Source organism: Oncorhynchus mykiss, chromosome 3, assembly GCF_057628025.1.
Source record: "Oncorhynchus mykiss isolate SJ-2025 chromosome 3, ASM5762802v1, whole genome shotgun sequence".
Classification (NCBI taxonomy): domain Eukaryota; kingdom Metazoa; phylum Chordata; class Actinopteri; order Salmoniformes; family Salmonidae; genus Oncorhynchus; species Oncorhynchus mykiss.
This window is the reverse complement of record NC_143024.1, coordinates 25,777,255-25,789,787: the sequence shown is the minus strand read 5'-3', so window position 1 is coordinate 25,789,787 and position 12,533 is coordinate 25,777,255. Positions and strand designations below refer to the sequence as shown.

General features: G+C 40.5%; 1 protein-coding gene across 2 annotated transcripts; it reads left to right on the top strand.

Annotated features, from left to right (window-relative positions):
- The first annotated feature begins 856 nt into the window (after positions 1-856).
- LOC110510581 (sialoadhesin-like) lies at positions 857-9,156 on the top strand. 2 transcript variants are annotated; one of them, XM_021591906.3, is made up of 10 exons: positions 857-947; positions 1,029-1,104; positions 1,938-2,300; positions 2,493-2,783; positions 7,586-7,837; positions 7,968-8,237; positions 8,351-8,447; positions 8,551-8,637; positions 8,782-8,857; positions 8,989-9,156. In XM_021591906.3, the coding sequence occupies exons 2-10, from the start codon at positions 1,050-1,052 to the stop codon at positions 9,052-9,054; spliced, it is 1,557 nt and encodes a 518-aa protein (XP_021447581.3). In that variant the 5' UTR covers positions 857-947; positions 1,029-1,049; the 3' UTR covers positions 9,055-9,156. The 2 variants fall into 2 exon arrangements, with proteins under 2 accessions (XP_021447581.3, XP_036831299.2); XM_036975404.2 differs by having other exon boundaries at positions 865-1,104.
- Positions 9,157-12,533: the final 3,377 nt, after the last annotated feature.

The window sequence follows — 12,533 nt, the reverse complement described above, 5'->3', positions numbered from 1 at the left end:
TAGCTTCCCACATCTCTCCATGTGAAATAATCAGATGTATTTTTAAAAACATAGTGTATATGCCCTGGCAAGGATTCTTATACTTGCACGTGTAACCTAAAGCATTATCCCAGTTTGATAGGATGCTTGTGTACTCATTCCCATATCAGCTAAAAATATAACCATTTTTAACCAACCAACCATTTTTTTGGTCTCTGCAATAACTGTTCTCCTCTCTCCAGACCCCAGCTTTCTGTCAGTGAGTGAAGAGGTGAAGTTGAGGGAAGTGGTATCTGCCTCATGCTCTGTGTCTCACTCCTGCCCATCTTATCCCCCTCTCCTCACCTGGAACCACTCCGGAACACGCAGTCTCCAATCACAGCAGCTGACCAACGGCCAGTGGGAAGTGACATCATCCCTGACCTTTAACCCCACCATCAGTGATAACAACCAGCCTCTGGTCTGCACAGCAGCATTCAGGGGAGGGAAGACAGTGAACAGGTCTAAAACTCTCGATGTCAAATGTAAAGTGGAACAATTCTGTGAGTTAACAACAATGTTTGGAAGATTTATACTTCCATTTCTGCGAAAACCTAATGCTTCTGTGCAGATTTAGTGGTACTGAGTGTGAGTAATAGCCCTGACTAAAGTTAACATGGGGATAGGTACAGTAACAATCTTATAATATTTTATACTAATTATAAGAGATTTGACATTTAGCTTCTGAAAACCTTTCAGTTTGGCAATGTAAAAAAAAATATTGTCAAAGATATTACACTTTAGGGGCTTAACCCTCAAGGGAAGAGCGAACGTTAGTCAGAGACAAAATACGGGAAGTCCAAAAATAAAGAAAAATTAAGAAACGGGTAGTGTAAGCATGATGGTAATCTTTCCTTTATATATCAATGCACTTTGTCTCTGTAGGAGGGTGGATATGAGACTATAGCAAGAAAGATAAAAGCAAGCAAGTAATTGGATTTTAGACATTGAATGTCTTGATTGTAATGTTAGAAATTCCATGGAGAGTAATTATTTCATTTTTCCTGCAGGTCCAGCACTAAGAGGAAGGGATGGGGATTGAAAAATTACCATGGCATTTTCTTACTCACTTCTTTTGGCTTGGAGGTAAGACAGTCACTTAACAGCACTATCAACAAGGCAGGTCATACAGGCCATAGTTTTGTCGCACCTGGACTACTGTTCAATCGTGTCATCAGGTGCCACAAAGAGGGACTTAGGAAAATTGCAATTGGCTCAGAACAGTTTAGCACGGCTGGCCCTTGGATGTACACAGAGCGCTAACATTAATAATATGCATGTCAATCTCGCCTGGCTCAAAGTGGAGGAGAGATTGACTTCATCACTTCTTGTATTTTTGAGAGTTATTGACATGTTGAATGCACCGAGCTGTCTGTTTGAACTACTGGCACACAGCTTGTACACCCATGCATACCTCACAAGACATGTCAGTAGAGGTCTCTTCACAGTCCCCAGGTACAGAACAGACTATGGGAAGCGCACGGTACTATCTAGAGCTATGACTATATGGAACATTATTCCACATAAAGTAACTCATGCAAGCTGTAAAATTAGATTTTATTACAATTACAAATACACAGCGTGGTCTGTGAACCAATACAAGACATAGGCACAGACGCATGCACACAAACACACGATAACATACGCACTATACACATGGATTTTGTGTTGTAGATATGTGATAGTAGAGTAGGGGCCTTAGCACACCCACTTAAAAAAAAAAAAGATTTCACAACATATTATGTATAAACTGCCTTTATTTTGCTGGACTCCTGGAAGAGCAGCTGCTGCCTTGTCAAAACAAATATGTACTGTCTGTAGTAAATCATTTGAATTTCATAGAATTTGTTCAAACTTACCAGTGTGGTCAGTTGAATGTCTAACTGCTCTTACTAAATTGTTTCCTACTGCTTTTTCAGTGATGGGAGTTGATGCCTCGTCATGGACTGCTGAGGTGCCCAAGTCCGTCTCAGGCCTACGGGGCTCATGCATCGTGATTCCCTGCTCATTCAACTACCCAGAACCAGAGAAGAAGCCCTCCGAATTCACTGGCATCTGGTTCAAAGGCACCCATGATACTATATACCACCCAGACAGCTCCAACATCATCAAAGACTACAGGGGTCGTACAGAGCTGGTGGGAGACCTCCGGCAGAAGAACTGCTCTCTCAGAATCGACCCCCTCAAAGACAGTGACAAAGGATCCTTTACTTTCAGGATTGAAATGGAAGACCATAACAAGTATTCATACAAAGAGGACACGGTCTCCATTACAGTGAGCAGTAAGTCCCCAGGGGAAGAATTGACAAGGAGAAATTCAAATGTTGTATTATAGTATCACATTATTTACCCTAATGATAGTTATAGCTTCTTGTTGATTTACATTATTGGGCTGAAAGGACAGACCCAATAACTGGTGGATGCACACCTCAAAAGAACTGCAATAACTGTTCTCTTCTCTTCGGTGATTGCAGGCTCTCCAGACCCCCCCTTTCTGTCAGTGAGGGAGAAGGTGAAGGTGGGGGAAGTGGTTTCTGCCTCCTGCTCTATGTCTCACTCCTGCCCATCTGATTCCCCTCTCCTAACCTGGAGCCACTCCGGAACACCCATTGTCCAATCACATCAGCTGACCAATGTCCAGTGGGAAGTGACGTCATCCCTGACCTTTAGCCCCAGCAGCACTGATCACAACCAGTCTCTGGTCTGCACAGCAGCATACAGGGGAGGGAAGACAGTGAAAAGTTTGAAAACTCTCAATGTCAAATGTAAGTGGACCACACTTGTGTGTTAACAACACTGTATGGTAGATTTACACTTTCACTTCTGTGAAAACAGAAGCTGTGTTCGAAATGCCCATACTAACATACTGTATACTACATACTTAATGAGTATATCCTACATACTATGTACTATTAGTTCATTTTAATATAATGTAAACAAACAGTATCCTTTCAGTTGAGCATACTAGCGTTTTGCCTGTCTACCAGAAATTGATTATGTTGTTATGCAACCTCTGTTAAGTTCATGTTGTAAGTATCCCTATATTTCTGTTATTAAGGGGCTATCCCTCTGTCAAGAGTGCGCCTGCGCTGGAAGTTTAGTTGTTGATGGACCTAGCCTTGAGTGGAATGGCTGGCTACCTTGTGGTGTGTTCATACGGTATAGTAAACTTTGTTAAACTGGAACCTTGTCGTGGTGTCATTTTGATTTAACATTGGTAGCAGAGGATGGTTAATAACAACAATGTGCCACCTCACTTCGACGAGAAGAGGTCGTACAAAAGTTGGGAAAATGAACTTGGAATCTGGACACGGGTTACTAATCTGGATGAGAAAAAGCAAGAACTTGCGGTGGTATCATCACTCGAGGGAAGAGTGAGAGATACAGCACTGGAAATATGCGTTGAGGATTTGAACAACATTGATGGTTTGGGAACTTTGATCAGAGCACTGGATTCTATATTTCTTAATATGCCTACGAGGCATATTCAAACTTTGACAGTGTTACGAGAGATATTTCAGTTGCAATGACGGACTACATCATTGATTTCGAACAGAGGTAAAATAGGATGCACAAGTACGACATGGTTCTCCCGGATGCAGTGTTGGCTTTCAAGTTGCTAGATACTGCCTGTCTAGATGGTAGGGAGAAACAGTTGGCTTTGACTGCTTGTACTGTGCTGACTTTTGCATCAATGAAGTCGGCACTAAAAATCATTTTTGGTGAAAAGACTTCTGTCACACCAATAGCAGATGGAATGAAAGTGAGTGGAGCAGCATATTACACTGAGCAGCAGAGAAAAGGCACCAACAAGTCACGTTCTCAAGACAACCAGAAGAGGGTGCCATTTCCTACAGATATCCCCTTACTATTAAGCAAAGCTTCCCTCAAGAAGGCAGGGGCTGTACTAGACATAAAAAATGACAAGGCAGTGATGTTTAAACAACCAGTGACTCTTGAACTTACACACAGAGTCCATGTAAAAATGAGATTCTGATGAACACAAAGCACCTTTCAGCACTACATGCAGCGAGAAAAGCGTTCACTGAAGCAGAGTGCTCAGAGAGAATTCGCAGGGCTCTGCGTGAACAGCTACAACCCACCGATGAGAAGTATGAAACTGGAAACAAAGTGTACTACAAACGAGTTGACTGTCAAGAGTGGAAAGGACCGGGAGTAGTCATTGGCCAAGATGGCGTGGTGATATTTGTGAGGCACGGAGGCACCATTGTCAGGGTGCATCACTAAAGTTTGTGGAAAGGGACACAGTAACAGACACAAACCTACCAGATGTCGCATCCAATGATATGGACACTGAAACTGACACAGGAAATGGAGCAGAGACCTTCAACCATGCCACAGATAATACTGTTGAGCATTCAAATGAGGAAAACATTCAACAACAGCCACATGTGTTAAGACAACATGGTTGTTCCAATCTGAAAACTGGACAAACTGTTAAATACATGGACAGAGAAAGTGGTATTCCATATACAGCAACCATCATTGGACAAGCAGGTAAAGCCAAAGGAAAACACCAGAAATGGTACAACTTGCAGTACTCTGAACCAGCTACACTTTCTGGTACAACAGGGTCAGCTGACCTGTCACTTGTAGATAATCTCACAAAATGATGATGTACTTGAAACAAAGGACGTGTCATTTGACTCAGCTAAGCTAGATGAGCTCAGTAATTGGAGGACAAATTGAGTGTTTGAGGAAGTCAAAGACATCAGCCAAAAATGTGTCTCAACAAGGTGGGTGTGTACCCTTAATACCCTTAAAGGATCTGGAATAGTGCCTAAAACACGTCCAGTGGCTAGAGGTTTTGAGGAGCTGGCTGCTAAAGAACTCCCAAAAGACTCACCGACATGCGCCTCACAGTCACTCAGATTGCTGATGACTGTGATCTGCCAGAAAAAATGGAAACTTAATTCCATAGACATCAAATCTGCGTTTTGCAGGGAACAGATCTGTCAAGGGACATTCACATCCGACCTCCACCTGAAGCTAAAAGCGAAGGAACACTGTGGAAACTAAAAAAGTGTGTGTATGGACTGGCAGATGCATCACTCTACTGGTACAACAAAGTCAAGGCAACAATGCTGAGTACAGGTGGAAAAATGTCACAAGTGGATCCTGCAGTCTTCTATTGGCTTGATCAAGATTGCAATGTGACTGGAGTACTTGCCTGTCATGTTGATGACTTTATATGGGGTGGCTCACAGACCTTTGTTACAACTGTGATTCCACACCTCAAAGCTGTTTTCCAGGTCGGCCGTGAGGAGCATGATCATTTTTGTTATGTTGGCATAGAGTTCATTACAGTTGGTGGATCAATACTGATGCAACAGGAGAGCTATATCAAGAATCTTCAACCCATCCACATGGATTCTTCAAGAGCCGTACAAAGGAATTCTCCTCTGTGGAACTGAAGCTGATCAATTGAGGTCAAAGATAGGTCAAATTCTATGGGACAGAGTAGACCTGATGTAATGTTTGATGGTTGCAACTTGGCATCTAACACAAAACACGCCACTGAACAAACCATTCATGAGGCAAACAAAGTTGTTTGTAAACTGAAATCACAACAAGTGACTTTAAAGTTTCAGCATGTTGGAAAAGATGACTCTTTGAAACTAGTTGTCTTCAGTGATGCTCCGCTAGGGAACCTTACAGATGGAGGCACACAAGGTGGACATCTAATCGTGCTAATGGGTGAAGGAGGAAGATTCTCACCTATCTGTCGGCAGTCAAAAAGGATCAGAAGGGTTGTCCGAAGCACACTTGCTGGAGAAACACTTGCTCTTGCGGATGGAGTTGACAATGCGATCTTTCTTGCAACTCTGTTCTCAGAGCTCACCACTGGTGAGACAAAACGGCACATTCTACCGGTCGTTTGTATCACTGACAGCTACTCATTAGTTGATGCTGGGAAGTCAACCAAGTCTGTCACAGAGAAAAGACTTCGTCTTGAGATTAGCAGCATCAAGGAACTTATTCAAGCACAGAGAATCCAGCGGATTCTGTGGTCGACCACAAAGGAACAGCTTGCTGACTGTCTGACTAAAAAAGGAGCATCTGGTCTTATGCTGCTACAGGCTCTCAGTAATGGAAAGTAGCAGCTTGAGTAATACAAATAAAAACTGTCACACAACCCCATTTGTAATGGGGAACTTGAATAATACTTGGACATTTAATTATGTTGTTGATGTTTTATTTGTCTTTAAAGAAAATAGGGAGATTGTTAAGTTCATGTTTTAAGTATCCCTATGTTTCTGTTATTACGGTGCTATCACTCTGTCAACATTTTTGTGTTCGTAAATTCAATCTGGAGTGCCAGAGTGCGTTGTTAAATTCAGAGCGTTGTCAGATTGTCCATTCCTAAATTCTGAGCGTTTCACATCTAGGTGTGTACTGAGCGCAAGTTGGCCCAGGAGTAGGGTTGAGCAGAGCGTTCTGACCATAACAATGGCAGTCAAGCATACAAGCTAACTGGGTAGCTACTTCCAGACACAAATGAGAGAACATCTCACTATGACCATTTTAGTCGCCATAGCAGAGCTGGTTAGGCTGTTTTCATGTTATCCAGAGCGTTGGGGACTGTAACTGTGTTGCTGGCAAAAAAATGAATTATGCTTTTTTTCCGACATTTACTGACACCGGCCATATTAAACAGGTGTTAAGGGTTCGTAAATTCATCAGTTATTCTGCACTCTGGCACACTCAGACAAGAGTGCTCTGAAATCGGAGAAGATAGCCAGAGTGAATTTGTGTCCATTGAGAATGCACAACAACTGTATCACTTAGCTAAGAATGACACAAATAATCAAGTCTATAAACGTTGGATAGTTAGTTAGATAGAATGTAGTTAATATACTGGCAAGTTCCATGATTAGTAGCAAACTCACGAGGTAGCTAGCTAACATACCGGTAGTACTTACTGCTGTAATGATATGCTATGTGGTTCGTAAGAATAGCATAGCCAACACATTGTCAGCCAACATAACGTGTAGCGTAACTCATTTGAAAAGTCATTACTTTATTACATTGCTCAACATTTTCTTAACATTTGTCATAATTAGTTAAAGCAATACATTTGTATCCGTTCTCGTTGGACTTCGGCCGCACATTTTGTGAAGCCACGCCCATTTTCTGAAGAATTGCATTATGGGCCCTAAAAGTACGAAAATAGTGTCCACTGGGTGTATACTTCATATTTTGGCAAATGTATTATGACATCCGGGAACTTTTGAAATACTAACTAAATCGAAACTATGACCAATAAGCACAAATAGTATGGTTAGTGTGGTTAGTATGAGTATTTGAACACAGCTAGATACCAACATCTACTATTGTGTACCTTAGCAGCGCTTCCATTCCTTCTTTTTTTCTACTAGAAATAATCTTCTTTGAAAAGGAAACATTAACTTTGTCCACAGCCTGGATTTGGCAAACTTCCCTCTTGAAATCTAAATAGATTGAAAACATGTGGTTGATCCACTGAATTTGTCTTAAGATGTTTATTACATAGTAATAGCATTCATACTAGTGATGTTAATCATAGATGCCCCAGTGGATGTGAAGATTGAGGGAGTGTCCAGTGTGAAGGAAGGAGACTCTGTGGAGCTGAGATGCTTCAGTGACAGTAACCCTGCTGCCCACAGCTACCACTGGCACAACAGTAGAGGACCTCTGCCCACCACTGGACCTACCATCACACTGGAGAATGTGACCAGACTCACTGAAGCCCTCTACTGCACTGCCATCAATAGAGAGGGACAAGGCAACTCCAGCCCACTGAAACTCAATGTAGAGTGTAAGTAGATGGCACAATTATGTCAATAAGGAGCATGTCCTTTCTGTGTATATAATATTAAGACAAATCTCTTCAGGATGTAGCACTACATGTTCAGTTAAAACCAAACTGTTTATCATTCTCATCCCAGACCCCCCTGAGATCAAAGTGGGCTCCGCTTGCACTTCAGACATCTCCATGGTAACCTGTCTGTGCATTGTGGACTCGGAGCCCCCCGGCTCCGTGGAGTGGTCTCTTCCAGATGGACCCCTGCCCAACCGGTCCAGTACCAGAGTGGAGAGGCATGGGTCAATTACTATGATGACCCTACAGAGGGCACTAGGCTTCTCCGAGACCATCCACTGCCATGCCAGCAACACACAGGGAAATGCCACCTTGTCCTTCACTGTGTCCACAAATGGTAAAGGAAACAGTGGGGGAAGTGCATAATAAATGAAGTATTACATACAGTAATAACATCATAAAGGATATCATTGGTACATTAATAAAACATATGTATTTATTTTTGGACAGATAAGATGTCGATGCTGTACGTTTCAATTGGTATTGCTGCATTAGTGGTGGTAGTAATACTAATTACCATGTCAGCTTGCCTTTTGAACATGAAGGGGTAAGTTACTATTTTATTTATTTTTGGAGGGAGCTACACAGATTTGTGTTTGTTTTTAGCTGTTTTGTTCTGTTTGTATAAATTGGCACATTTTTCTCATTAGTGGGAGGAGTCATAGGGACCCGTCAGTAACCTGCAAGCAGGAAGTGCATACAGCCAAGTGTGCTTCCTCAGATCCCTCAACTTCAAGGTATTTTTCTACAGGCTGTTCTATCTGTGATCATAATGTATACATCCTGCTGAGTTGTTAAAGCCCATTAGCCTACATTTACCCTTGTAGTGTCTTATCAAATGACGGGAATACATCTGAGAGTTGTCCTAACTCTATCCACAGGAAAGAGCAGACAGACACCAGCAGTGAAATCCACACAAACTACTGCACCAACGATCACGTATATGGAAACATGGAGGTATGTACTGTGGTTCTACTGCAGACATTTACAGCTGCTGTAGAGATCTGAGAAAAGTTTGCTCTAAATTCAAAGGATATAAAAAACAATAGAGGTGTTGTTGATGATATTTCTGATCTGGTTTCCTGTAGACTGAAGAGGATGGCGACCCATACGAGTGTGTTGATGGAGACGATGCAGTCTATGCTAATGTATGAACACAACAGAAAGCATGTGGAAGTCAGCTGGCCCAGAGGCAGTGGTACTCAGTCTGTCAAAGGTTCCAGTAAAATATTAACATTTTAACCCAATGTAGCAGAACATGTTATTTGTATTATATATATATATATATATATATATATATATATATATATATATATATATATATATATATATATATATATATATATATATATATATATATATATATATTATTATATATTATATAATATGTTCTGCTACATTGGGTTAAAATGTTAATATTTTAAAACCAAACTGTTTATCATATATATATATATATATATATATATATATATATATTATATTTGTTAGCTTGATGTAGGTTTATGGTACTATTGGCTAAAGAAAATGGTGCATTCTTATTTGGGCTGTGGCTTTGTGTAATATCTTTTACAAGGCTTATGTTTATTATCTATGGCTTGGATAATTTAGAAATGTTTTTACTAAATGTCAATTATACACAAAATACTAACCAGTACTTAACAATAGCTTGTTTCACACTTCCCCAGCTGTCTATTGCAATTGTGTGTTGAGGCGGCAGGTAGCCTAGTGGTTAGAGCTTTGGGCCAGTAACCGAAAGGCTGCTAGATGAATCCCTGAGCTGACAAGGTAGAAATCTGTCGTTCTGCCTCTGAACAAGGCAGTTAACCCACTGTTCCTAGGCCGTCATTGTAAATAATACTTTGTTCTTAAACTGACTTGCCTAGTTAAATAAAGGTTAAAATAAAATAAACATATAAAATCTGAGGATAGAATACGTGTGTGTGAGCTTTCATTGTTTCTAAACTTGGGGTTGCTCTTTTATTTTTTGAGATTTTCAGCATCTATTTATTTCCATAGGGATTGAGTTATTTCAAAATACTGATTTTGTCAATATACATTACCGGTCAAAAGTTTTAGAACACTTACTCATTCAAGGGTTTTTCTTTATTTTTACTATTTTCTACATTGTAGAATAATAGCAAAGACATCAAAACTACGAAATAACACATATGGAACCATGTAATAACCATAAAAGGGTTAAACAAATCAAAATCTATTTTTAATTTGAGATGCTTCAAATAGCCATCCTTTGCCTTGATGACAGGTTGGCATTCTCTCAACCATCTTCATGTGGTAGTCACCTGGAATGCATTTCAATTAACAGGTGTTCATTTCTTTCCTTCTTAACTTGTTTGGGATAGGGGGCAGCATTTTCACTTTTGGATGAATAGCGTGCCCAGAGTGAACTGCCTCCTACTCAGTCCCAGATGCTAATATATGCATATTATTATTAATTTTGGATAGAAAACACTCTGAAGTTTCTAAACTGTTTGAATGATGTCTGTGAGTATAACAGAACTCATATGGCAGGCAAAAACCTGAGAAAAAATCCAAACAGGAAGTGGGAAATCTGAGGTTTGTAGTATTTGAACTCACCCCTATCGAATACACAGTGGTATATGGGTTATTTTGCACTTCCTAAGGCTTCCACTAGATGTCAACCGTCTTTAGAACGTTATCTTAGGATGCTCATGTGAAAGGGGGTCGGATGGGAGATGTTTGACTAAGGGGTCTGCCCACAGCCTCATTCTCAGTCAAGCGCTTTCACTTGAGAGGCAGCTCTCATTCCATTGCTTTTCTACAGATAATGGAATTCTCCGGTTGGAACATTATTGAACTTTTATGATAAAAACATCCAAAATATTGATTCTATACTTAGTTTGACAAGTTTCTTAGACCTGTAATATAACTTTTTTAACATTTCGTCCGAATGGACCAGATCGCCCTTTTGGATTTGTTTACCAAACACCCTAACAAAAGAAGCTATTGGACGTAATTGGACATAAATGATGGACATTATCGAACAAAACAAGCATTTATTGTGGAACTGCGATTCCTGGGAGTGCATTCTGATGAAGATCATCAAAGGTAAGTGAATATTTATAATGCTATTTATGAATAATATTGACTACCCAACATGGCAGATATTTCTCTGGCTGGTTTGGGCTCTGAGTGCCGTTCTCAGATTATGCTTTTTCCGTAAAGTTTTTTTGAAATCTGACACAGCGGTTGCATTAAGGATAACTGTGTCTAAAGTTCCATGTATAATAGTTGTATTTTTATCAACATTTATTCTGAGTATTTCTGTGAATTCATGTGGCTCTCTGCAATATCACTGCATGTTTTGGAACATATTCAGAAGATAGCCCTTTTTTGGTAAAAGACAAAGTCCATATTATGGCAACAACAGCTCAAATAAGCAAAGAGAAACGACAGTCCATCAATACTTTAAGACATGAAGGTCAGAACACAATACAGAACATTTCAAGAACTTTGAACATTTCTTCAAGTGCAGTCGCAAAAACCATCAAGCACTATGATGAAACTGGCTCTCATGAGGACCGCCAAAGGAATAGAAGACCCTCTTTTGCAGAGGATAAGTTCAGTAGAGTTACCAGCCTCAGAAATTGCAGCCCAAATAAATGCTTCACAGAGTTCAAGTACCAGACACATCTCAACATCAACTGTTCAGAGGAGACTGCATGAATCAGGCCTTCAGTGTTGAATTGCTGCAAAGAAACCACTACTAAAGGACAGCAATAATAAGAAGAGACTTGCTTGGGCCAAGGAACATGATGGACATTAGACATTAATGTCAATGGACATTAGACCAGTGGAAATCTGTCCTTTGGTCTGTTCCAACCGCCACATCTTTGTGAGATGCAGTGTGGTTGAACGGATGATCTCCGCATGTGTATTTCCTACCGTAAAGCATGGAGGAGGAGGTGTGATGGTGTGGGGGTGCTTTGCTGGTGACACTGTCTGATTTATTTAGAATTCTAGGCACACTTAACCAGCATGGCTACCACAGCATTCTGCAGCGCTACGCCATCCCATCAGGTTTGGGCTTAGTGGGACTATAATTTGTTTTTCAACAGGACAATGACCTAACACACCTCCAGGCTGTGTAAGGGCTATTTTACTAAGAAGGCGAGTGATAGAGTGTTGCAACAGATGTCCTGGCCTCCACAATTCCCCGAACTCAACTAAATTGAGATGGTTTGGGATGAGTCAGACCACAGAGTGAAGAAAAAGCAGCCAACAAGTGCTAAGCATATGTGGGAACTCCTTCAAGACTGTTGGAAAAGCATTCCAGGTGAAACTGGTTGAGAGAATGCCAAGAGTGTGTAAAGCTGTCATCAAGGCAAAGGGTGGCTATTTGAAGAATCTCAAATTTAAAATACATTTTCATTTGTTTAACACTTTTTGGGTTACTACATGATTATATGTATATGTTATTGTATCGTTTTGATGTCTTCACTATTATTCTGCAATGTAGAAAATAGTAAAAATAAAGAAAACCATTGAATGAGTAGGTTGTTCTAAAACTTTTGACAGGTAGTGTACTGTAGCTTTAGTTAGTGTACTGTAGCTTTTTTACCCTCTCTATAAGAACATACCAGTAACAGGCATG

Coding starts and splice junctions, on each gene's coding strand:
- LOC110510581 (XM_021591906.3), top strand. CDS start 1,050: ATGGGGATTGAAAAATTACCATGGCATTTTCTTACTCACTTCTTTTGG. Junction 2,784..7,585: donor GAAAACTCTCAATGTCAAAT/GTAAGTGGACCA, acceptor TGTTAATCATAG/ATGCCCCAGTGGATGTGAAG. Junction 7,838..7,967: donor ACTGAAACTCAATGTAGAGT/GTAAGTAGATGG, acceptor TTCTCATCCCAG/ACCCCCCTGAGATCAAAGTG.